This window comes from Melozone crissalis, unplaced genomic scaffold, assembly GCF_028551555.1.
Source record: "Melozone crissalis strain CALT ecotype California unplaced genomic scaffold, PUWL_Pcris_2 ptg000017l_1, whole genome shotgun sequence".
NCBI classification, from domain to species: domain Eukaryota; kingdom Metazoa; phylum Chordata; class Aves; order Passeriformes; family Passerellidae; genus Melozone; species Melozone crissalis.
Genome location: NW_026535795.1, coordinates 9,545,045 through 9,570,831, shown reverse-complemented (window position 1 = coordinate 9,570,831; position 25,787 = coordinate 9,545,045). Strand labels below are relative to the sequence as shown.

Sequence of the window (25,787 nt, the reverse complement as noted above, 5' to 3'; positions counted from 1 at the left end):
TTCTTCTTTAAGGCTTGGTACCATGAGCAGCATTACAGTCTTGCAAACAATGCAAGTCAAGGTTCAGCTTGATCATACAGCTCCTTTCTTTTCCCAGACTCACACTTTATTTCTTCCATTAAAAACCTTGTGCAGTGTTTCAGTGTTCAAACAGTTAAAATTCCTAGTGACTGTGCACACTGTAGTTCTGCATTTCTGCCTGAAAGAGAGAATATTTTAAGTGGGACAATTACCTTTTTTTCCATAGATGTTTTGCAACTGTCTGTGTGCTGCAGTCTTGTGTCTCAGTCAATTCCAGGCAATGCAACAGAAATGCCTTGGTAGAGCAGCTTGTTTGTCTCTCCCTTGAGCTGCATCTTCCAGCACTGCAGTGGCTTTATAGCTGTGAAGGAGCAAACTGCTTGTTCTGCTTCATGGACACGCTGCCAGCTAACATGAGACTCCCTAATGTCTCCTGCTGACTGTGGTCTACAAAGCTGAATGCTGCTTATTTTAATTCCTACTTCATCTGATTGCAAAATCTCCATCTTGGCTTGGAAACTGAGTCAATTTGATATGGAAATTGTTGGTGGGACATGAATAAGGAAGCCCAAGATGGCACTAAGTGCTTCAAAATGTAATTTTGGACTCTTTGAGACATCTTTTTCTTTATGAAGATCAGTGAAATGCCTCTCTGAAATCTAGAAATAACGAGTTTGTCTAACAGAATAATGTCTCTTGCACTCATACTCTATGTTTTTTCTTATTGCTAATGTCTTGGGACATTATGGCTCAAAACATTGAGCCTAACTTTGTGGTCTGTTGAAAGGGACAGGATTGTTTGCTTCCTCCAGTTTGGACAGTGAAAAGAGACTGATCTGTTTAACTTTGCCAAATCTTTGTTTCCTTTTCTGGTTTTCACATGCCTCAATATTTAGTTGGCAAAATGTTCCAGGGAATAGCTTTCAAATCTTTGTTTAGTTGATAATCTTTTTCTGTCTTAGAAGGCTCAATAAGGATATTGAGTTGAGACTAAATAACATCCTGCATTTGAGTCCACACAGGCATTTCAGTTTTTAAGTCTATTTGAAAGTGCTGGAAGCTACAGTTGTTTTTACTCAAAACCTCAGAGAAACAAATGAACTTTGAGCCGTTGAAATTGAACTTGATGTTTCTTGAGAAATGGCAAATGTGTAGACATTGAATTACTCGCCTCACACTGTCTGTGAGTATTCAGAAAATGACACATCTCAAGCCTTTGCTGTCTTGTCATGGCAGCACATTCCATGGAAGACGTGCCCATTTTGCAGATGATTATTTCTTAAAACTTAGCTGTTGCTGGTTTCCAAGAAACTTCATCTTTGATAGTAGAACTGTGTTTCTTTGCTTCTTTTTGTAGTCCACCGCGTATTAAAGATGAACCAGATGATGATGGGTTTTATGCATCTCCTAAAGAGGACTCCAAACCCCTGAAGAGACCTCGAGAGGATGATGAGTAAGTAGCGTGGGTGCTGGTGACTTGGATGTTTGCCTTTAGTTTTAAAAGGAGAACATTGAGGGAGCAGGTGGAATTTCAAGTGATCATCACTGACTTTTTGAGATGGGTACTGGAGGTCTGAGACCAGACTCCCTATGCTGTTACAAGTTCTCTGAGCAGGGCAGGGATAGTATTTGTGCTGTGCAAAGCAAAATGCCACTACCTGCTTCTGCAGATGCTGCTGTGAAATGTTGCAGAACTAGTAAATAAAAAAGGAAAACCCCAGAAGGCAGGTAAAGACTGATGAGGACTGTAAAACAGAAATGTGAGCACGTGAGGTATTAACGTAGCTAAGTGGCTGCAGTGGTTTCTGTTGGGCAGGGAAATGACTGCTCAAGAGGTAGAAAATGCGCTGTCAGCCTGTTTGGAGGCAGGGGGAGGTTTGCCTGCACTGCCTGGCGTGGTTTGCCTGGAGTCTCAATGTGTCACAAGTTATGCTGAGGCTTGTTGTCTCCCAGAGAAACACCCATGATGTTTTCCTGACACAGGAACCCCCTGAAATACAAGTTCAGCTCCATCTCACTGGGATCTGCTTCTGTGCCCATCCAGCTCTTCAGGGTAGTTTGTCTTTATTAGCAGGCAGGAGTTAAAGGCCAGGAAAGGTTTCACCATGGTGGCACTCCATCCCTACAGCTCTCATTTCCAAGAGACATGGGTGGGACATCTTTTGTGTAATCACTTTCTGCCTTCTGCTAGCTTTGCATGACTTCCCCTCTCACATCTGCCATGGAAAGATTAAGAACTGGGGTGTTGCTGTACGTTAGGGAGTATTCTGTCTGCACAGAGCTCAAGAACAGTGACAGTAAGGTTGAGTGCCCCTTGCATCAAGGGGAAGGCTGGTAAGGCAGATAATCCTGCTGGGAGCCTTGTTCCAGCCCACCCAACCAGGATGAAGAGGTGGATGAGCTGTGTTATGAGTGGCTGGCTGACATTTCATCACTGCCAGCCCTTGTTCTTGTGGGAGACTTTAACCTTCTGGATACCTACTGGAAACTCAGCACAGCAGAGAGGAGGCAGGATGGGAGGTTCCTGGAGTCTGTGGAAAAGAACTTTCTGTCTCAGCTGGTAAGGACAGCTGTGGCATTACAGGGGTAGCACCCTGCTGGACCTGCTGTTTACAAACAGAAGGGCAGGTGGGAGATGTGGTGGTTGGAGGCTGTTGGGGGCATCAGTGGGCTGAGACCACCAGCATGGTGTTCAACAAGACCAAGTGCCACTTCTGACACTTTGACCACGACCCTCTGCAGTGCCCCAGGCTGGGGGCAGAGTTGCTGGAAAGTGCCCAGCAGAAAAGGCCCTGGAGATGGTGGTCAGCAGCTGAACATGAGCCCAGGTGGTGAAGAAGGCCAATGGCACGTGGCTTGTATCAGGAATAGTGTGGCCAGCAGGAGCAGGGAGGTGATTCTGCCCCTTTACTGGGCACTGGTGAGGGGCACCTCAAGTTCTGGGCCCCTCAATTCAGGAAGGACATAGAGGTGTGGGAGGAAGTGCAGAAGAAGGCAGTGGAGCTCTGGAAGGGTCTGGAGCACCAGTCCAATGAGGAGCAGCTGGGGGGCTCAGCCTGGAGAAGAGAAAGCTCAGGAGTGACCTTTTCACTCTCCAGAACTCCCTGACAGGAGGGTGCAGCCAGGTGGGGGTCAGGCTCTGCTCCCCTGCAACAAGGGATAAGACAAAGTCTTAAGCTGCACCAGGGGAGGTTTAGACTGGACATTAGGAGGAATTTCTTCACAGAAAGGGTGATTAGACATTGGAATGGGGATGCCCAGGGAGGTGGTGGAGTCACTGTTCCTTGGAGGTGTTTAAGGAAAGACTGGACGAGGCACTCAGTGTCCTGCTCTGGTTGACAAGGTGGTGTTGAGTCATAGGTTGGACTGGATGATCTCAGAGGTATTTTCCAGCCTCACTGGAAATGAGGTTGTGTTTATGTAATTTACCAGCACTCAATTTCACTATTGTTTGAACTAGTGGGGGGTGCAAAGAGTGAGTCTTGTGGGCAAGATCCCAGACTGATGACTGCAAAGAGAGTTGGGATAGAACATGCCAATAAGGTTATACCCATTTATCCCATCCATGGAATCACTGAGTGGCTGCTAATGCTTTTGAATTGATTCTTCATTGAGGAAGATGTTTCAGCAGTGAAACTTGTGGAGAGGTATTGATAATAACATCTTGTAGGTTTTCTAGGCTGTTGTGCTGGATTGGGATTATTGAGTCTTCTGAAAGAGCAGGATATAAATTATATTCTTTAGAAGTTAAAAATGCCAGCTATGCTGCAAGCTTGTGCATATAAACTTTGTACATCTATGACTTCCTATTTGTACTGGAAAATGGATCAATTTCATCAGCAAGTCTTTTTGTTCTTAGTGCTGACTACAAACCCAAGAAAATCAAAACAGAAGACATCAAGAAAGCAAAGAAAAGGAAACAAGAGGAAGAAGAGGTAATGTGACAGATGAGTTTATTTTTATCATAAAGAAGAGCCAGGCTATTTGGTGTGGGATTATGCAGAGCAGGGGGAATCTGATTTTGTCTGGAACAGAGCTGTGTGTGGCAGATCCCCACTTAGGGTGCACATATTAACTTATCTGAACTGCAATTTATAAAAATTCAGGGAAACTTTCTTTCCAACCCTTAAAACAATGGGTGGAGAAGATGCCTCCAGGACATGAACTTCCAGGCTGTTCCAGGCAATTCACAGTCCTTCTGTTAAGGAGCTGGCAGGGGGCAGGGGAGCCTTGCTCACCACATGTGGTAATTGCACAGATGATGTGGCAGGGTTCAGAGGCAGGGGAGATGGAAAAGAGATTACATGCTAGAAGGAAGCTTAAAGCATTTAGATGGAGCCGAGGTGGAAATTTCTTTGGAGAGGGACTTGGAAAAGGTTAGCCATAATTTGAGACTGACAAACTACACCTCTAGCAAAGGCACCCTTGTGAGACACATGTTGCAGCACCTCTGGGCAATGGGGTTAATTCTTCCCTTCAAAGGAAGTGTCCCTACACTGTGCATGCACCAGGATAATCCCAGAAGCCACCTGACCATGGTGGTTGTGCTCTGCAGCATTTGCCAGACCAGACACACCAGTGCAGGCCAGGGAGGAGGTTCTGTAACACAGCAGTTCCCTTCCCGTGGCCCAGACTTGCCCCCTATCAGGTGATAACTGGCTGTGTGCATTTAGCATGTCCCCAGTGTAAAGTAAAAGAATTTGCCTGAAAACTTGAGTGGGACCATCAGCAGACTTTGACTTAAAGGGATGATCTAAGAGCACATTTATGTGGTGAAGGCACAGGAATTCAGCTCTTATATACCCCAAGAGAGAGTCTTTTAGTTTTTACACATATTTTCAGGGTAGGAGGGAAATACAGTAGCTTGTTCTAACAGCATCTTACTCATTTTGCAGGACAGCAAAGCAAAGAAAGTCAAGAGCAAAGATAAGAAAGTCCCTGAAGCAGACAAAAGAAAGAAGCCGAAAAAAGAAGAGGAGCAAAAATGGAAATGGTAACTATATATAGTCAGTGCTGTAGGCTCCCATCTGCACCTGGGCTTGCCTGTACCTCCCATGCTGGCTGAATAAGCACATCTGGCTTTCTCTTCTGTTGATTCATGAGGATTTGTTCTGAATAATTGACTTACTTTCTGGTAAGCTCTAAATAAATATCTCATTCACTGTGTTCATCCTCTGAAGTAGAAGTGATATCCCTAAAACAGGAAATAAGTGTTTTGTAGGGTTGTCTGGGTGTTGGTTTTTTTTTTTTTCCCTATCTGTGTCATGTAGAGGCTGCCTATAATGATCAGATACCAATATTTCTGTGCCCAGAAGCTGCTCTGTGCTGAAACTCTTCAGAGCAGTACAGAGCTTGGGGGCTTGGGGGTGTCAGCAGGAATATATTGATAGTTGCAGGTGGATTAAGGAATATATTAATGTGTGCAGATGTGTTAAGCAGTATTCTAGTAGAACTTATCTGTGTTCCATAGAGGTACAGCATGAGTGGGTGTCAGCTGTGCCTCTCAAAACTGCTCCTGCCTCTGGCACAGAAATGAGACTTGATCAAGTGACCAGTTAGCTCAGCCTGTTTGACAAATGATTTCTGAAAATGAGTTTTAAATGAAAAACACTTTCTGTCTTGCCCAGAATCCTTAAGTAACATCACTGTAGTTGTACTTTCACCCACACTTAAAGTTTTTTAGAGCCTTTTTTAAGTCTCACCTTTGTGGTTCATTTGGAAGACAGACCTGTGATGCATCAGTAGTGCTCTGTGTAAGAAACCTGCTGGATTTTTTTTTAACCCTCCATAGTAATTTAAGCTGTTATTTCTAGATTTGAGGGAGCTACCATTTTGTGTGTTTTGAAGTTTTGGCCTTAGTACTTCCGTCATTTTAGTGCATATGTACTTCTTGAAAGCATGTGTGTTTTCTGCCCACTTGTAATGTATTTCTATGACCTTTCAGGGATGTTTCCTTGATCTTTTCTCAGATCATTTGGCTGTTTTTAATAGATCTGTAGAGATGGGGAGAGTCTTTGCAATCTTCTTCAATCCTTTCAGGTTCAATCCTTTACTCCTTTATTGACACTATTACTGATTCATCCTTAAAAAGAAAAAAATCTTTTGTAGTGTTTATAGTCTTTACATATTTCTCTTTAACTGTCACAGCTTCCTTAGAACATCAGCACTTGCAAATCTTTTTCATACTTGAATACTCCCTTAGAAACTTGAGTTTCCAGCCTCTCCCCAAAACTTCCCTTTTTCCTGAGCAATCCACTTTTTTCTCAAATTCTTTGACAGCATATTTAATGTGCTGTAACATTACCAAACTACAGGGACACAAAGCAATAGGAAACTACAGAAGGTCTTTTTAAGCCTGTTGTCTTTTTGGCTTTGTCTCAGCTCCCCTTTCTGGTTCTGTCTAACAATATTCTGTTATCCCAGCTCCCTTCTGCTGTGGGCTGTATCCTTGAACAGCAGAGCTTTACTGGAAAGCTGTGCTGTTCTCCCCTCCCTTACCTGGGCAGCACAGGCCCCTGTAGTGGTGTTAAGCCCTGCAGTTTGTGCTTACTGCTGAGGAAAAGTGCCTTGGAAAGCATGTTTAGCAGAATTTGGCACAAGGTAGCTGATTCCTTCTGCTGGTGTTCCTGTCATCCATCTGCAGCTCTGTATAGGCTGTCTCTGCTGGACAAGGTTTCATCTGCACTTCACTTGTTTCTCTTAAGGGCATTTTATGTTCCATCTGAGTCAATTTTCTGAGCGTCTGATACCTTTTTTTAGCTGCTTCCTCAAGTGCTTGCTGCCTTGAGCATTTTGATCCTCACTTGTGTGAATGCTTGATGCAGACATCCCCAAGGCACTGGCCTCATTCATCACTGTGTGCAGCTTTGCAGAGGTCATTTTCATGCCCCATCAGTGTGTGAAAAATGTGATTCAGAAGTGCACCTTAGGAGCACTTCTCCCCCCTTGTGTTACAGCAAGTTCATTTCCTTGAGATAACATATCCCTGAGGTATGTTCTGGGCTTTTTTCCCCCAAGAATGTTCTCTCTTTTCATTCCACTTGAAAGATCTTCTCCAACTTTTCCTTCCTGAGCCACCCTAGCATATTTAGACAGGGTTGATGTGGGATTTAATTAAGAAGCCTTGTATGACTGATGAGTTGTTGCTGGAATCAGTAAGCAGCATTCTCCCACAAAATCATGTGTACAACGTTGCTTTAGAACCAGAAACTGCCAAGGGCAGTGGTGCTGTAATGCTTTTCCTCTTTGAAACTAAATGAGGATGAAAAATGAGCTACACTCAGGAGACTCACTTTTATCTTTTGTCTTAATGCTTATGTGTGATGTGTAGGAAGGTGGAGGTGGGATTGGGGATGGTTTGTGGTCTTTTGGGGACACACTTTCTGGTACTTTTGAGCTTAGAAACTACCCCATGAATCCCATGTTTCCTTGTAGCCTTCCCAGAAGGCACAATGTCCTTCTGCTGTCTATTTAAACTGCTGTCTTTCTAATACTGCTTTTACATGCATCCTTTGTAAAAGAACAGGAAGGGATAGAGGTACTGAATTTCTCACTAAGTAAATACCAGAGGAATAAATTTTAAAAAACAAGAATGACAAACCTGTCCTGAAAAGCAGTAACTACTGTGAGTGATGCCCTTATTTTATTCTTACTGGAATAAAATTGCTCATTGTGAGGAAGAAGTTTATTCTGGCTGAGAGTGGTTTAGATTTATTTTGCTGAAAGGAGCTTCTGGATGGAAGAACCTAGGTCTATGTTTGACAAAATATTTATATTTCTAGCTTCTAATTAATAAAAGAAAAACAAAACAAAGCATAACAATCATTAGGAATGTAAATATTTGGAATCTGTGTCAATATTGGTTTCTTCTATCAACATGGTTTACTCAAGCCCTCTTTTCAGCCAGGGACTGAGGTCTGATATGCAGTTCTGTATTGATGCTGGGTTTGGGTGCTTTGCTGTTAAAGCTGTTGAATCTCATCAGAAGAAGTCAAGTCCAGTGGTGTGGTTAAAGATATGGTGCCTTTCAAACTCTAGCCAGCTGCTGTGTTGCTGCTGCTCCTAAATTGTTGATATACAGACACGAGTGAAGCATTTTGAGTGTCTTCTAGCAGAAACTCTTGTCTCTGTACAGTGTTTATCTTCCATGCTGTAACTTCTATCTCAGTGGAGATGAAGCAATCAGTCAGTGCATCACATCTCCTGAGATGCAGGCAGTCCATGCACATCTTTCCTCAGCTGCTGTGGCACCTGGAATGGGAATGCTGCTCCTTAGGGCTGACACCAGACAGAAGCTTAAACTCCTTTTTTTTATTGTCATGGCTGCTCAACAAAGTTGTCTGGGCAATTCAGAGGCTGAGTACTGTGACAGGTTAATGGCCTTCCAGCTGATTGATCAGTAAGGTGAAATAGCCTTTCCCAGCAGGGAATCCTGTGCCAGCAGCAAGTAGCAGTAATGTCGTGGTAATCATGAAAGGATCTTGGAGGGGAGGAGTGTGCAATCAGTGGCCTGGCACTGGGAACTGGGGGCAGGATCCTGGCCTGGCAGGACCCTTTTCTCTGCAGATGAATTGCTGACCCTGTTCCCTTGGAATGTGGGATTGGTGGCGCCTGCCTTGCTGTGTTGTGATACCAAATGCATCACTTGAAAAGCATTTTTATACAGCATTTTTTTATAGAGCATTTTTAAGGCAAACATGCAGTTTTCTGGGCTGCTCTGTTTTTATTCAGCTATGCTTTTCTTACCCAGAGAATTGGAATGAATTTAAAATAACAGAGCAGGTTTTAGTCTTTCTTGTCCAAGCAGGTTTGTTCTCATTTAGGTCATAAATGAACATCTGTTTCTTTATCTCTGCCCTTGATGGCATATTGTCCACATCTGAAAGCAGCTGCATAATATCCCACAATTGTTTGACTTTGCTGAGCAGGCATCCTGGACCTGATGTTGGATCACAGCTGAAACTAATTTGGCATGATCCTAGCTGGTTTACAGGGCCCAAGTCTTATTTTCTTAAGATCTAAGCAATTTCAGCTGTGTGATTTTGTGAAAAGAGGAGCACATGAGAGGTGAGGAATAGGATGGCATCAGATAATCTGCAGCCCAGTTGTTCTGCTCATGGTTATGACTGTGCTTTTGGAAAAAGATAAAGAAGGAAAAAAAAAGGAATTAAATGCTGATAGTACATTGAGTATTTGTTGTTGGTGTATACTTGACAAAGATTTCTTGCTGGTTTAGCATACTCTCATACCCACACAGTAATAAAATGAAGATTGGGAGCTTAAAATTGTATTGGTTCATATTTCTCTCTTGAAGGTGGGAAGAAGAGCGCTACCCTGAAGGCATCAAATGGAAGTTCCTAGAGCACAAAGGTCCTGTATTTGCTCCACCATATGAACCTCTGCCTGAAAATGTCAAGTTTTATTATGATGGTGAGTTAATCTGTGTTCCTACTTGCTAGGAAGAGAAATAAACATCTCAGGGTATTGCAGTATTCTTCTGGGGACTGAAGAGCTGAGGAGGTGGTTGTGTTTTAGTGGTTCACTTAAATCAGCTCCTCAGCAGCAAAGTGAGGTTCTGGATGGAAAGGAATTTACCTGAGCCTGCTGAATTCTGCTCACTGAAGTGACACAGGGATTGAACCTGCTCTCAGTCCCTTATGGGGTGAATTTCTCAGGTTCCTTAGCAGAATGGGGGTGTCTGAGCCTCAGTGTAACAGTGACCAGTGGAGTATGTAATTGTAGCTGCCTCATCACTGGTCACCTTTAGGCTTGCTCTTGTTTTCTTTAACCTTAAGAACTGCAACTTCCATCATCCATGGTGAAATTCATCATCATTTGGTGGCATGAGTGAAATAAAAGACAATTGAATTTAGGTACAGATGATTGGGATCTTGTAGGAATGAATGGGATGACCCTGGTCTCAAGGACACAGCCCTCTCATGTAAGTCATGGTCTCATTCCCTGACCACTGCCTGTGGTAGAACTAATTGGTGTGGGATTTAAGTATCCTGGGCTGCCTGGCTGCTAGAGGCTCATGTGGAAGGGATTATATGATGTGATGCCTGTTGGAGCCTGGACTTGTTGACCTGTGTATTTCCTTTCTGTGATCATGTTAAACGAAGGATCAAATTAACCCAGGATTGAATTAAGTGGGAGGTATTTGAATGGATGAAAATATAATTTTTGGTGATGGGGACATCTGCACATGGAACTCTTCCAGGAGCAACGTGCTGTTTTCATGTGACATGACACAGTGTTTTGAAATACTGAGGAATAGGTGGTATTACATTTTCAGCAGCAAAGTAGTGAAATAAATATGCTGTAGCCTATTAAAGGCCATCTCCAAGCAAGTAGCAAAGTGATCAAGGATGTCTGCAGCCTGCTTTCTTAGGGTTTGATAAGAACTGATGCAAAGTTGGAAATTGTTTTCCTATACTGAAAAATGCATGATCTCTCCTGTTGTCTAGAGAAGGGGAGGGGCAGCCTGCACTGTGCTATCCTTTGGTGCAGACAGCAATAAGCTCCTCATCTCTCCAGCCATCTATTTCTCAGAGCCTCTGCAGGGATTTCTGCAACCTCTACCTCTGTCATCACAGAAATTCATCAATAAGCTCAACAGTCATGGGCTGGGCAGGGAGGGGGTCTGGCAAATAAAGACATCCCATAAGTCTTCCTTGAGAAACTAGGCAAAAAATCAGATGTCTGATTTACACAGCAGCTGCTGAGAGCCTCTGTCTGTGCTCACAAGGCATTGTCTCATTGCAAGATTATCCCAGGGTGATTTGTAGAGCCCAGTAATGAGGCTGTGGCTGGCCAGCAGCCGGCTCACACCGGAGGAATCTGTCCCTGGCTTGGGGATTCACTGCCTGCTTTCATCTCACATAAAAACTGCTGGGGCTCTTGGAAGTGCCTGCAGTACTGACTCGGGGAAGGAGCTTGAAATGCCAAAGCCATCCTTTTTCAGTGCCTGTGGGTTAACCAGTCACTGCTCATGGGTGGCTCTGACTTGCACATTTTTCTGTAGATGGGGCAAGGTAAGAATATGGCACTTGCAGTCATGGCCATGGGGTTTTTTCTGCTTGTTCTGTCCCCTGGTTGCTCTCTGGTTTTCAGTTTTAAATCAGGTAACTAATATTCATGCCTCTGCAATAAATCCTTTCTTTAGCAGCTCTCTCACTAAAAGCCTTTTCAAACCTTTGTGAAAAATAAAAGGAAATCTTTTCCAATGAAATATATCCTAAAGTGATTAGATAAAGGTGACTGAGCCTTCAGCTAGCTGGGAAAAATATCAGACATTTTAGCCCCATAACATGTTACTAACTCGATAGCCTCTGTTAAGCTGAAATTGCAGCCTGGAAAAACAGTTTCCCTTGCTGTCTCTCCCTTCCCCCATTTCCTGTTATAAGCAAACAAATGCTGTATTTTAGGTTACAGCTTCAAAATTGGCAGAGTTACTGTTGGTTTAATTTAATTGTGGAATATTCTCAGATCATTGGGAGGACGTTTTGCTAAGTCCTGTTTTACGAGGCTTTATAGATCTTAAGGCTTTTTAGCTGACTCTCATGCTTTAATTTTAGAGATGATGCAACTTTTGAAAATATGTAGTAAACCCAAAGCATGGTATTTTTTTTCCAAGAGCACAGATTGAACAGTTTCCTGTGTTCACTTGTGTGCAGTAAAATGGTTGTTAAAAATCCCCAGGTATTGACATCCAAGCATTGGAACATTAAATATTTCTTGCAACTAGACTAGCTAGAGACGTGAGCTGCATGCAGAATCCTTCAGAGGGATCACTGGCACCCCACATTTCATCAGGAATGCAGTCAGGACCAAAAAATGCTAGATAGGAGTGTTAGATGTTGAATGCACAGCCTCAATGCAGCAGCAGCCTCTTTCCCTTGTGCTTCATTCTCCCCTTGCAGCAGTTCCACTTTGTGCTGCAGTCATGCAGAGAGGCTGGAATGTGACCCCTCCATTCACTGACAGCTCAGTCTTTCTTAAAAATGACTGCCTTGTGAGCCTGCTTTGGAGAGGCAGGAGTGCATTCCCACAGCAGAGGGAACAATTAGCAGAACCCTGACACGTTTCCTTGCAATGAGGGAGAGTTCAATATTTGGCATCTCTTTCCAGCCTATTTGTAGAGTATCCAGAGGAAGGGCTCTTCCTGCCTACAAGTAGCTAAAGGCTGGAAGGGGTGTTCCAAGGTGGAGTCTGCCTGTGAATTGAAAAGGAATACAGGCTCTGTTTTTCCCACATGTCTGAGTGCTGGAATATGAAATTTAATAAAATCCCTGCCTTTTGGACATCAAACAGCAGTCCCTCCCCAGGAGCACGCCCAGCACGGGGGTGGCTCAGCAGAGGGTTTCCTGCAGCAGGCCTTTTCCCCTTCCTGCCCTGCAGCCCAGACCTGCCTCACATCAAGTTGCTGTTGCTTTTTTTAATGTTTAGATTCCAGAGGAAATTTTTTTCAAAATGTTTGTGGTGGAAGTCAAGCAATTGTGCTCCTCTGCTTCCTTTGTCCATTCAAGTTGGTGTATTATGTAACGTTTCAAGACAAACTTCTCTGCAGTAAACTACCCTTTAGGATAGTTACTGTGTTCTCTTTATGAATTTGATTCCTGTTTACCATTTTCTTTAAGAAGAAAACCTTTCTTTGTAGGTAAAGTCATGAAGCTGAGTACCAAAGCAGAAGAAGTTGCCACTTTCTTTGCAAAAATGCTTGACCATGAGTACACTACAAAGGAGATCTTCAGGAAAAACTTCTTCAAGGACTGGAGAAAGGTATGCACATAGTCCTGGGCTGTGGACATGGCCAGTGTCTCCTCAGCACTGACCAGAGAAAAGGGGCTGCTGTTCCATGCACATGAAAGTTGGCTTGAGGCAACTAAATGCTGCCTCAGACTGTAGCTGTGAATTTTCCCATTTATCCTGTAGTTTCACCAGGAAGGGCCCTACCATAAATGCCTTTCTCAACCAACAAAGTCAGGTTCCTGTGTTGCAGCACCATGGGGTGTACTGACTTGCCTGTTAATGCCTTGTGTAAAAATCAAGATTTGCTGCAAGGAAACCCCTTCCAAACAGAGATGTTCACTTCAGTCATCAGCCATAACAGCAAGCCTTAGATAAGTTTGATGCAGTTTTCCTGGATATATTTCTGGGTTTTGCTCCCCATCCCTCAGCAGTCCCAGTCAGGGTGTGGGAGTTCTTTGGAAAGTGGTGCAGCATTGCCCAGTGCCTGGAGACATCAGAACCCTGCAAGGCCAGTGCTCCATGGGATCTGCTGCTTGTCCTTTCCTCTTTGACCCCAGCTGGAATGAGCCTGTGCAAGAATTTGGGGGTTCCTGGGGGGTTATTGTGAGAACCTGCCTGTGGTTCCTGTTTAGGCTGCCTGGAGTAGGGTAAACTCTGCTATGCATGAACATTTTGTGTGTGTGTGTAAACTTAAAGCACTGCTTTCCTTCTGCAAGGAAATGACCTCTGAAGAGAAGAGCACTATCACCAACCTCAGCAAGTGTGACTTCACCCACATGAGCCAGTATTTCAAAGCTCAGTCAGAAGCTAGGAAACAGATGTCCAAGGAGGAAAAACAGGTACCAGTGGGAATTCTAGGAGGCTTCATGGTTGTAAACATCTTTGTGCAATCATTCCCCTTGCTGTGCATATGTCAGTGTTTTTCACCAGCTTTCAGATTATTGCTTTCATGTGAGCTGTGCAGCTCAGGTAGGGCAGAGCACTGTGTTTACAGCTGAATCTTCATCCTGACTTGAAATGATATTGACAGGGCTGATCCTGCTTAGGGAAAGAAAGTTAAGTAAGTAACTGCTTAAGTTAAGTAACTGCTTAAGTCAATAAAGAGAATCAGAGGTGCTGCCTCTGGGCTCACTGGTCCCTGGGAAATCATGAGCAGTGGATAATCAGTTAAAGATGGCTTAGATCAGGGTGGTGGAATGGATACAGCAATGCCATTAGTGAATAACATGAGAGAAGAAATCTTAAACATCAAGTAATGCTGGTTTTTGAATAAAAAATGAACTTTATTATCCAGCAGCATGGCTACATGTCTCATAGGTTAAGAATTAAATTAACTGCAATGAATTTTGGTAGGTGGAAACTTGCCCCAAGTTCTCAGCTTGATCTTCTGCAATGCTCTAGTAATTGTCCTTTGAATGAAGGGCCTGGCAGCTTGGAATTACAGCCTTTGGGATCAGAGGGGTCCCATCAGAATGGAGAGCCCTTGTCTTTCTGCTGTTTCTGTTTGATAAATGTGGGTGAGCCCTTCAGTTCCTGTCCATGGTGGCTCTTAAAATGGAGCAGAAGCGGCTTTTTCTGTTTCTTAGCTGGTGCAGCAGTGCTGTCTGTGGGTCAGATGTTTTATTTTGAGCTGCAGTGTTTTTATTTTTCCTGCTATATAATTAGAGTTCAGGCACAGAAGTATGCAGTGAAATCTCAGCACATTCTTTCTTAGAAGACTGTTCTGCTTGTGAAACCATTTGCTGACACAGGCTTGACATGCAGCAGCCTGGAGACATTCCTTTGCCTGCTTTCTGATGCTGAGTTCAAACACTGAAGTCTTTTATACACAGAATTTTTATACATAAACAACAAGACAGGAAGTCCAGTGGATGTCAAATGCTCAGTATAAAATATAAAATAGCAGTACTGTGCTGGGGGTACCCTTGAAGCTGAGATATATGGATAGAGATACACTCCTCTATTGTGGCAGAATTGTAGCTGCCTTCACCAGCACTGATCTGTTTCCCTCAAATACAACTCTTCCAAGTTTTCACACATTTTTTCCCTTTTTCCAGTTTGTGCTGTGCGCATTTTATGAATGCTTTTCTGGCCAGTCTAATGTACTTGACATGATGGGGATCTGATTTTTGGTTGGGTCTTCAGCATTAGCGTGGCACAAATATAAAAGTTTTTCAAGTCTTGGCATATAAAGGTGTGTGGTGCTGCTTGTGCCGTATCATCTTTGCTTTTGGCTTTTCCCAGAAAATCAAAGAGGAGAACGAGCGGCTACTGAAGGAGTATGGGTACTGTGTGATGGACAACCACAAGGAGAGGATTGCCAACTTTAAGATTGAGCCGCCAGGTCTGTTCCGAGGCCGTGGGAACCACCCCAAGATGGGGATGCTGAAGAGGCGCATCATGCCCGAGGACATCATCATAAACTGCAGCAAGTGAGCCCTGCATGCTTCACACCCTGCCTTTGCTTTCTGGAGCTCAGTTTTTAAAACCCTCCATAAGTTGATACTCAAACATGTAGGATTAGGGATGCAGCTTATCTTGTTCTCATATGGATAAGAAACTGAGTCATGCAAGCAAAGACTGAGCAAGGCAATCATGGGTTTCTTGTAGAACTTTTTCAACATATTTTCTTCCTCACGCCTACAGCCTGCATCTGCCTAAAGTGCCTTTCCTGATAGTATTTCCAGAAAATAATTTTCTTATACATAGGTTGTCCTACCTTGTCTTCCATGATGTTGAAGGCTAAGGTTTGGTGGGCTTTTCTTCACTCTCTGTAGTCCTCATAAGTGTCCACACTATTAGTGTTCACAAATCAAAACTGGTCCTAGCAATTACAGTTTAGTTCTTCAGCAGGTACATGTTAGTAGCAATTACATTCCTGATCTTTGTTCAATTTTATTGACTTGGTTTCCTGCTTGTAGAGATAATGCACTTCTGTTGCCTCAGTTCTTTTCCCTGCAGTTTCTTTGTGTAATGCTGTTTATTACCTTCTCTGTTTTGATGCTGGTGGGATTTTCTTTAACTAACTTTTATCATCTGTTTTCTAATTCTCTGTAGGGATTCCAAAATCCCTGCCCCTCCACCAGGACACAAATGGAAGGAGGTTAGGCATGATAACAAGGTGACCTGGTTGGTGTCATGGACTGAGAACATCCAAGGCTCTATCAAATACATCATGTTGAACCCTAGCTCAAGAATTAAGGTAAAGATCCAGTTAAAAAAGCAAAAATAAAGGAATTTTCCTGGTCATATTTCCAAGAAGCAAATGTAGCTCGTGGTTAGGAGAGATATAGGAGGTAAGGCTGTACCTGGTTGTTTCATCCTACAGTGGTTGAAAAACATGGGGAAGCTTCTGTGCTTCTGTTCCCCCTTGAAAGGAGAGGATACAGTTACTGCCCAGGAGAGCAGGTGAAATCTGGAAAAATTCTCCTGAAAAGCATCGTGTCATTTCTAGTAGGAATCCTTTAACCTGTGTAAACCTAAAAGGAAGCAATTTATCCAAGAACAGTCTTGCTCTGGTGAATATTTCACATACATTTGGCCTTAACTTCCCCTGTGTGGTGTTGCAGTGAAGTTCTAACCATGGGTTGTTAATTAGTTGTTTGTAAAATTAAAAACCCAGCCAGGCTCCTGGCTGAGAAGGCTGGTGAGGAGCTCATGACTGAAGGAAAATAAACTCCTGCTGTGGGAGCAAATACCCAGTCTGTGGATCAAGTCCATAAAAGCAAGAATTTAAGCTCCTTTCATGCAGTCTTTTTCTGAGAGATTTTTTCCTGGATTGGAAACAAGGAGTTTGTCCTACAAATACAGGAGGAAAAATATCTCTATTCCTTGTGAATTCCTGCCCTCTTTTTGCTGTGTCTTGAATATATAATAATGATGATGAACTGTTGATGTTGCTTTTGCCTTTTATGGGTATTTAATTACACAGCTGAAAGAACATAAGTGCCATCTGAATAAAGCAAAGGAAACCATTTGTATTTTGAGAAGCAGGGAAGATGTGTTCTTTTGTGTCTCTCTCTAGTTGCTTCCATGGAAGTATTTAATATCATGGAAATCTGAATGACCTGCAGCTGTGTGGCAGCTCAGTGTGAGGCTGAGCTGTGCAGCAGCAGCATCTCAGTGCTTTTGTACAGCGAGACTCTTTGCCACACACGGGCTTGCAAAGCCTTGAGATGCAGATTGGAGCAAGTCCTCTGCCTGCTCTGTAGTGCTGACTCTGTTCCAACTTCCCTGCAGGGTGAGAAGGACTGGCAGAAGTACGAGACAGCTCGGAGGTTGAAGAAATGTGTAGATAAAATCCGGAATCAATACCGAGAAGACTGGAAATCCAAAGAGATGAAGGTTCGGCAGAGGGCTGTGGCACTGTACTTCATTGATAAGGTGAGGCTCCTTCCTTGGCTCCTCTCACCCTCCCTGTCCTGCTGGGAATGCTGTGTGTTTGTCTTGAATGCAGGATTGAGCCCAGTTACTGAGGTATCCTGAGGCTTCCTGGTAGGCAGGCTCCTTTTCCTTCCCATTACCTGGAATCCAGAGCAATGCACTATTGTACTAAACACAGCTATTTCAGGCAGCATTGTTTAGTTCAGGCAAAACTCACAGCCTGGTTCCAGAATCACCCAGTTGGATTAGTGGGAAGTTTGTGTGGGCCTTTTGTCTCCAGCTGCTTCAGTTTTCCTGTTGGGAATTTCTGCTGGTTTGTCACCTCTTCAGCATGAGGTCACAGTTGTGAGGTTTTGTAATTATGCTAATTTCTTCACCATAGCATAAAGAAAACTGCAGTTGTGTTGATGCATTTAAAGCAACATAAAACCAGTTCCCAGAGAGCTGCTCCTAGTAGCATATGGTGTCTTGACTAACTAAATTAACAGGTTTTGTTCAAAATGGTTTGATGTAAACCAAGGAACTTTGATGTGAATAATTCTGGTTTCATATGACCACTGAAGATTTCAAAAGTTAGAAATTGTTTTAGCCAGCACTGTGGTTTTATGCAGCCAAGTGTAGCATTTAGATAATTTATACAAGCCAATATTTATATAACCTGTATGCTATTTGAAATGTATTTAGTGTGCAGTGAATAGGTTGGATCATAGAAGATGGACAACTGAACCATATGAATTGTTTCAAGTAGAGTTCACGTGGAAGTCAATTTGATTTTTAAAAACTGCCACACTTTTTGAAATTCATTTCCATTACTCAGACCTGTCTCACAGTTTTTGTTACTTAATGAGCAGAAGTTGGTAAAGCATCCTAGCTTAAACTCTTGACAAAAAAAAAAAAGGAGATATTCTCCTCTGGACCCTGCTGTTTTAGGCCAGCATCTGAAGGTTTGCAGCATCTCTTGATTCTGGGGACAGTTTGAATTCTTTACCTCTCTTGTCTTGATACAAATGTAGCTTGCCCTGAGAGCTGGCAATGAAAAAGAAGAAGGAGAGACAGCTGACACCGTGGGCTGCTGCTCTCTGAGAGTAGAGCACATCAAGCTGCATCCTGAGCTGGATGGGCAGGAATACGTGGTTGAGTTCGACTTCCTCGGCAAGGATTCCATCCGATACTACAACAAGGTCCCTGTGGAGAAGAGGGTAAGGCACTCCACAAACACATACACAGAGGTGTGGTCAGCACAGTCTGCATGCCATTAACAGGCTGCTTTATCACTGCTCAGATACCAAGCCAGAAAATAAGTCAGTCAGTGTGACATCCTTGTGTGGCACAGCCCAGCAGATGAGATGTTCAGACATCTTGCAGCTCTTCCCTGTGGTCTCAGTGTGAGGAATTGATGTACAGAACTATAACAGCTGTTAGACAAGCTTCCTGGGTCTCATTCTCATCATCAAAGTTGGTTTTGTCACCTGTAGATGCAGGAGTTGCAGGCCCGTGTGATACGTTACAGCATAAATGGTTGTGAAATGCTGCTGGCACTGGCAGAGCAGCAGTTTGATTGGGGCTTTGATAATAGACACCTCTCTCACAGTGGTTTGGGTCACGTTGGAGCTGAGCCCTCACAGATAGATCTTGATCTTGGTTGCTCCAGAGCCTGTGGAGAAGGTGCACTGATACCTCTGGCCTATGAATTTGGGTGTCTGCCAGCGAAGACTTCTTATGCCACATCAATTCTTTTACTTCTGCTATCCACCAGTTTCAAATCTGCTGTGATTTTGGCCTCATTTCAGAATCAATCCCTATCCAGCAGCGTGAACCTGGAGGGCACTATGCAAAAAATTTTTTGTGGGTGTAACAACTTTGCATCTAGCCCACAACTCTGTGGTCTGAGATACCCTGTGTATAATACTGTTCTAATTTCATGACAGCCACCAGTAAATGTTGGTGCCTTGAGGAGCAAAACAACTGGAAAAAAAAATGAAACTACTGCTGCTCTAGAAATTAATGTGTGCTGGAATTCTTGGTTCCCTTGTAAAGAAGAAAACATATTTTTCTATTTAAATTTATTGGTATCTCTTGGTATTTTTTCAGTTCTTAAAATGGGCAGTTGAGTATTGTGGAACTAGAAATCTTTGTATATTGGCTGTCCATAGAAGAATGTGTGTTGTTGAGAAGCTGGAGAATTGGAGCATGCAGAGCTGGGATTTGTGGTCTCTGTTATAATCAAAGATGCTTTGATTATTCTCCCTAGCCCAGTGAGACATGTTTGGGATGAAATTGCATGAAACAATGCAGCAGGGTTGGTTTCTTGGAGCTTCAATCCATGGGAAGTGGCTCAGGGGTCTCTTGGGCACAAGTAATAATGGGAGAGTTAGGAAAAGGCAGTAGCTTTGAGGTCCCTTTCTCTGTTAGGCAGCTACACCAGAGCAGTGAAGTCTCCTGACTGTAATTTTGATGCAAAGGATGAGAGGGCATTTTGCTCCAAAGGATGATGAGGGCATCTTGTTGCTGAGGAGGAACCTGCAGCACAGGCATTGCATTGAGAGATGGGTCTTTGCCTGCTGGGAAGTAACACCCAGCATCATCACTGTTCCTGAAAGCAATTTAATGGCTCCTTGCTTTCATACAACCTAGTACTGCCCAGTGCTGTCTGGTCTGTGTGCCTGACATTCCTGGTTTTCTTTTCCTGCAGGTGTTTAAGAATCTTCAGCTGTTCATGGAGAACAAGCAGCCTGAGGATGACCTCTTTGACCGCCTCAATGTAAGCACAGAGTTCATGGTGAGGGTGGTGGAGCATCCTGAGCAGGCTTGCTCTGCACCAGGCAGTAACAGCTGCTCTGTTCCAGAAATTGTTTCAGTGGAAATTTTCTTCCAGAGCACCTCAGAGCAATGAGAGTCTGTCTCAGCCTGGTGTCTGAATTGTCCACTGTGCCCACAGGTTCCCAAAGCAATGGGCCTTGGTCCTGCAGAGCCTGCCTGGCTCTGACCTGGGGAGGTTTTTTCAGAGTTCAGAGATGATGAATAATGTGTGAGGTGACAGATTTTCACATCTCTCTCTGCACACTCGGCTCTGTGGGAGCACTGTGGTGGTCCAGGCATGTTTATTGTTGCTGGAAACCAAAACCTCCACACCAAAAAATCTTTTTTGGCCACTTGTGGTACTTGTTACCAATGTAATACTTGTTGGTTCTTTGTTCACTTTTGCTGTGGTTTCAGTCATGCTGTGGCCATTGTGTTGTGGTCAGGTCTGAGTGCACCAGGTCTCAGCCATGGATCCTGAGGTTTCACAAACACTCTGGTCATACCTAATGCTCACTATCATCTCCTTTCTGCTTCTTTAGACCAGTATCTTAAATAAACACCTTCAAGACCTTATGGAGGGGCTGACAGCCAAGGTATTCCGTACTTACAATGCCTCCATCACGCTACAGCAGCAGCTCAAGGAGCTCACGAATCGTAAGTCTTGCCCCTGAAGCTGTGAGGGGAACAGATCTTACCCTGCAAAACAGATCTGGCTTCCTTGGCTGAGCCACAAGCTGTGTATCTGTTCACCACTTCCTTGTAACAGTTCTCCCAGTGCAAATGTCAGGCAGCTGAGGTCTCTGACCAAAAATCTGCTGTCAGACAATCTTTTAAGGTAGTTGAGCAGAACAGAACTGACTTGTGAGCACACCAGGGTGTGCTTTCCAGGTTATGCCTATCCTTAACCAGATCTGTTTGCTTTCTGTTAGCTGTCAGGTGCTGTAGATGACAGGCAAGGCAGGTGCATGTGTAACAGCCCCATCTTTGATGCTGCTCATGCACAACCCCTGTGAGCAGTGCTGCCTTGCCCTTTGCATCTTTACCAAGTGGGCACATTGCACCTGTGAAGCCCAGTGGTGTCCTGGGCAGGGTGGTCCTGCTGTCCCCTGCTCTGGCTGTGCTTCCCCGCTGTTGAGTTGAGGTGGTGTCAGTGGTGATGAGGAGCATCCAGAGGGAGTTTGGGGCTGGGATGGAAGTGGCCAGCTTGGGACTGTAGTTGGAGTGCAGTGTTGAGGCTGGACAGAGGAGGGGAAGGTTGGTTCTGCAGTGGCTGTGGGTCACTGGCTGTGGCACCACACCCTGGAGAAGTCAGGTGTTCACCACTCTCCTGTCCTTCACAGCGGATGACAACATCCCAGCAAAGATCCTCTCCTACAACCGTGCCAACAGAGCGGTGGCCATTCTGTGTAACCACCAGAGAGCTCCGCCCAAAACCTTCGAGAAGTCCATGATGAACCTGCAGAGCAAGGTACCTCCCTCTGCCCAGCTCTGAGGGCTCCTGCATCTCAGGAGGCAGCATTCCTTTCCCTTGGGGTGGAAGCAGGGCCTGCTTTTCCCTGTCAGGAGTTGGTGTGCATCAGATATGGGCCTTCCAGTGAGCTGGAAGGGGCTTCTCTGAGTTGTCTTGTACCTGTAAAGACCAAGGCCAGGCCCTTTTTCTGCCCTTCATCCTATAGCTGTGTGTTCTGCTGCCTTTGAAACTTGTGAGCAGCAGTCTCTAGCTCTGATCTGTGTCCCCTAAAGAACCTGGAGCGGGCAGCCACCCCTGTTATGTGAATCCCAGGCCACTGTCAGTGGTACATAGTACATTATGCCCCTCTGACTTGACCTCTTCCTTTGCAGATTGTTTCTGGTGAAGGCCATGAGGTCCAAAGGGGTTAGGTCTGTTCTGGTCTGGTTTTAGAATAACCTTCACAATAAGGAGTTCTGGTTTGGCACTGCAGTGTCCCCTGCTTCCATAACACCTAACATGGCTGCCTTCACCCTAGATCCTAGAGCTTGGGATGTTTAAAGGGAGTGGTTGAACAGGGGCTGCAAAATGCTGAACTTCCCTGAATCCCAAACTTACTGAAGTAGAACTGCCTGAGGCATTAACACCTTGCAGTGTGTAGGATTTGGGGCTGATTCCTACTTGAAGGATCAGGGATCATCCTTCCATGTAGCCATCAGAGAGGTGGTATTGGTGATGGGATGCAGTGAAGGCAAACAAGCTGCCAGGAGGGGTTTGTTGGCCAGACCAAGCCAATTCCTCAGCCTGCATGGTTGTAGCTGTGTGAGAAAGCTCCCAGCACCAGCTTGTCTTTGGAAATGAGTGAGGCCCTGTTTTCTGAGGGGGATTTCTCACCACACGTGGCTGTGCAGTGCCCCATGGCCTGACTGCTCTGCAGGAGTGGTAGATTCTGAACGTGGTCACAAAGTGGCTCTCTGGGTCATGCTGCCCAGGGGTGACTGACACAGCTGTCAGCAGCTCGTTCTCAGTGCTGCCATCTGGTTTTGCCTCTCCTAGATTGATGCCAAGAAGGAGCAATTAGCTGATGCCAGGAGGGAACTGAAAAGCGCCAAAGCTGATGCCAAGGTCCGGAGGGATGAGAAGTCTAAAAAGTAAGGCTGGTGTTACTGGGCTGAGCAATGCTCCCAGGAGGGGTCCTTTCCTGGCCTGTGATTTGGGAAGGCTTTCTTTTGCCCTTTTCATTCTGTGCATGAAGAAATGGCCACCTTTGGGGTGGTCTGACCTGCAGTTCCTGTCGTGGTCACTCGTGCCCAGCCCTCAGAGCTGAGCCCTGTGCTCACCCACCCTGCTGCTGCCCAGGACCAATGTGCAGCAGTGCTGCCTTCCTGGGGAGCCTGGGCTTGCACAGTTAATTAATTAATTAATTGCACAGGCACCTCCCTGAGCTCCCCACTCCCCATTGGAAGCCCATAGCACAGACCATGTGCTGGGGCTCCATGTGGGCTCTGCAGAGCAGCCACCGGGGAGCTGAGATACAGGAGCTCTGGAAGCAGGATCACAGCATGACTTGCTGAGGGATAGATGGACTGGTGTGGGAGTGGGTGTAGCATCAGAACAGTTCAGGCTGTTGCTTCCAACCCTTTAAAACAAAACTGCTGCTTAAGATTCCTGCTCTGCCTCTTGGAAAATGTCAGTTCTTAATTGCATGTGCTGAGTGTGTTGTAGTCACCATCTGTGCTGACACAGCTGCCCTGTGTGGCTGGTGGCATTGCTTACCTTGAGCAGAGTCCCTCTAGGTTCCCACAGTGCTGACAGGGCATTAGGAATTCAGTGCTTTGTTCTTTGCCACCCCAGGACTGTGGAGAGCAAGAAGAAAGCAGTGCAGAGGATCGAGGAGCAACTGATGAAGCTGGAGGTCCAGGCTACAGATAGGGAGGAGAACAAGCAGATTGCTTTGGGCACCTCCAAACTCAACTATCTGGATCCCAGGATCTCTGTTGCTTGGTAAGCCCTGCCTGGGGTGTGCTGGGGTGACCCACCCCACTCTCTCACCTGCAACAAGGGAAGGGTCTCTGGCCTTCCTTTTATCCCTAAATCTAACAGCATCTCCTCTCCTGCAGGTGTAAGAAGTGGGGAATTCCTATAGAGAAGATTTATAACAAAACCCAACGAGAGAAATTTGCCTGGGCTATCGACATGGCAGAGGAAGACTATGAGTTTTAACCTGTTTTTATTGAGATGAATTTTATGGGAAAAGGGAGTAGCCTGGTTTTTAGGGAGATTGATAAACTGTGAGCCTTACTTGTCCTTGGATGCTGGGGAAGGGGGAGGAAAGGGGCAAGTGAGCATCAGATAAAACAGCCAACATCTTGCAGAAAGCATAACCTGGAAATATCTTAAAGGAGCTGAGCCAGTTGTCCTATGGACAACTTATTTAAAAATGTTTCAGAGATCCAAATTCTAGCTGTCTGGTTTGTGTGGTTTTTCTCTTGAGGCAGGGCAAGTGGATGGGGGATTTGTCAACCTTCCGCCAGGCAAATTCACCATCACACTGAGAGCGTGGGAATCTTTAGCTACTGTATACAAAATCCAATTATATTGGTGCGTTTTTACAGTTAGGGTTTTGCAATAACTTCTATATTTTAATAGAAAATGGACTCCTTAACCCCTGCCCTTCCCTTCCCCCTCCCGCCCCATTTCAGAATTTAACAAATAAACAAAATTTAAGGAACCCAACGCACCTGTTACAGCTGTCACTATAGTCATGGAAATACCCAAATCTTTTTCAATTTGTCACTTGAAACAGTCGTGGCATTGGAACATGAATTTACAAAAATCCACCACATTTGTTCAGAGCAAATCATGATGGGAAATCAGCCTCCTGACTTGAGTGTTCCTATTTTAAATGTGAATTTTTATTTCTTTTTAATTATTTTAAAATATTTAAACAGTTTTCTTTCTTTATGATCTTAAAGATCGTGTAGGTTTGGGGAGCGGGTGGGGGGAGGGGGCCGTGTGATGGAAAGATGTGTGTGGAATTTGAGGACAAGTGAAATTGGAAACAAATGACATTCCCATCACCCTTTGTTCTGAACACGCTCTGTACACTTCCAAGAACTATCTACTTTTTAGGTTTGTCAGACTGTTTTACCTTTCCCCCCCTCCTTTTTTTCTAAGCCCCACTCCCCTCTTTTACTTGAAAGATTTTATTGTGTAAAAAGAAGTTTCACAGGTCAATAAATTTCGAGGGAAATGAGCATTGGTCCAAAAAAAAGGAAAATAATCAAGATTTTAGGGCTTTTATTTTTTTCTTTTGTAATTGTGTAAAAAAATTTTAAAAATTAAAAAGCAGAATTTTAATGTGAAACCTTTTTTTGCTATAATCATTAGTCTTAGAGGCATTGTTAGCGTAGTGTGTGTGCAAGACCATTTCCTGCAGCCTTTCCTCAACAAGTATCTTCTATTTTTATCATGAATTCCCTTTTAATCAACTGTAGGTTATTTAAAATAAATTCCTACAACTTAACTGAGTGTTGGTGTCTCTGTGTTCTTTCACCTCTGGTCCTGGCTGTGAGGCCCCCGTGGTCATTGGGTTGAGGGGTGCAATTCCTGTTGCCAGCCCCAGCAGGAATTCCCTGAAGGACGTGCCCATCCCTGCCTTGCTGTGGTTGTGCTGCACCCTCTGTGGTGCCCAGTGTGCCTTTCCATGCAGGCACAGCTCCCAGTTTGCTTTGTCCTGGGAGAAGCAGAGAGCTGGAACAGGGGATGCAGTGACCCCAGAGCTGCTGGTCCTGGTTTCTCTGTGCCTTTTACTCAGCCCCAGCCCTCTGCACAGAGCAGGATGGAGGGAGAGCAGCTCCTTCCCCTTCATGGCTGGGCAAGGACAGGTGATGGCAAGGGCAAGGGTGATGATGCCAAAGGTGAAGGCAAGGACAGGTGATGAGCTGATGGATGCATTCTCCTCCCTGGCGTTGGAAGCAGCCCTGGCCTGGTGTCCTTGGGCATTGTGGAGCAGACACAGCCCTGGCTCCTCTGCAGGCACCTCCCCGTGACCCCAGAGCTGGGGAGGGCTCCCAAACCCCCGAGGGTGGCTGTGGGGTCAGGCTTAGGGAGCTGAGCAGGGCAGCCAGCCCTGAGCAGGGCTTCCTGCTGCTCACTGCGATCTTCAGGCACTTTGTTGTGGCTGCACAAAGCTGGAGTTTGGCAGGAGCTGCCGTTTGCTCTCTGGGCCCTTTCCAAGGTGCAGCAGCAAAAATGCCAGAGGAGAGGGAAAGGGGCTCATTGTGCTCCCAGCCTGCCCGTGCCTGAACAATGCAGCCTGTAAAAATATCATTTCTATTTATACAGCCCTCCTTCCCGCCTGCAGACCTGGCCCAATTAT

General features: G+C 44.8%; 1 protein-coding gene across 1 annotated transcript in view; it reads left to right on the top strand.

The window, feature by feature from the left end:
- Positions 1 to 24,932, top strand: part of TOP1 (DNA topoisomerase I) — a 65,549-nt gene extending 40,617 nt beyond the window's left edge. Inside the window, exons 6-21 of the mRNA XM_054274669.1 lie at positions 1,379 to 1,474; positions 3,881 to 3,956; positions 4,917 to 5,014; positions 9,335 to 9,450; positions 12,680 to 12,801; positions 13,488 to 13,610; positions 15,016 to 15,203; positions 15,829 to 15,973; positions 17,011 to 17,154; positions 18,168 to 18,353; positions 19,847 to 19,915; positions 20,496 to 20,610; positions 21,297 to 21,424; positions 22,463 to 22,557; positions 23,261 to 23,410; positions 23,527 to 24,932. Of these exons, the coding sequence (XP_054130644.1) occupies positions 1,379 to 1,474; positions 3,881 to 3,956; positions 4,917 to 5,014; positions 9,335 to 9,450; positions 12,680 to 12,801; positions 13,488 to 13,610; positions 15,016 to 15,203; positions 15,829 to 15,973; positions 17,011 to 17,154; positions 18,168 to 18,353; positions 19,847 to 19,915; positions 20,496 to 20,610; positions 21,297 to 21,424; positions 22,463 to 22,557; positions 23,261 to 23,410; positions 23,527 to 23,629 (1,954 nt within the window). The 3' untranslated portion in view covers positions 23,630 to 24,932. The remainder of the gene's footprint in view (positions 1 to 1,378; positions 1,475 to 3,880; positions 3,957 to 4,916; positions 5,015 to 9,334; positions 9,451 to 12,679; positions 12,802 to 13,487; positions 13,611 to 15,015; positions 15,204 to 15,828; positions 15,974 to 17,010; positions 17,155 to 18,167; positions 18,354 to 19,846; positions 19,916 to 20,495; positions 20,611 to 21,296; positions 21,425 to 22,462; positions 22,558 to 23,260; positions 23,411 to 23,526) is intronic.
- The last annotated feature ends 855 nt before the right edge of the window (positions 24,933 to 25,787 follow it).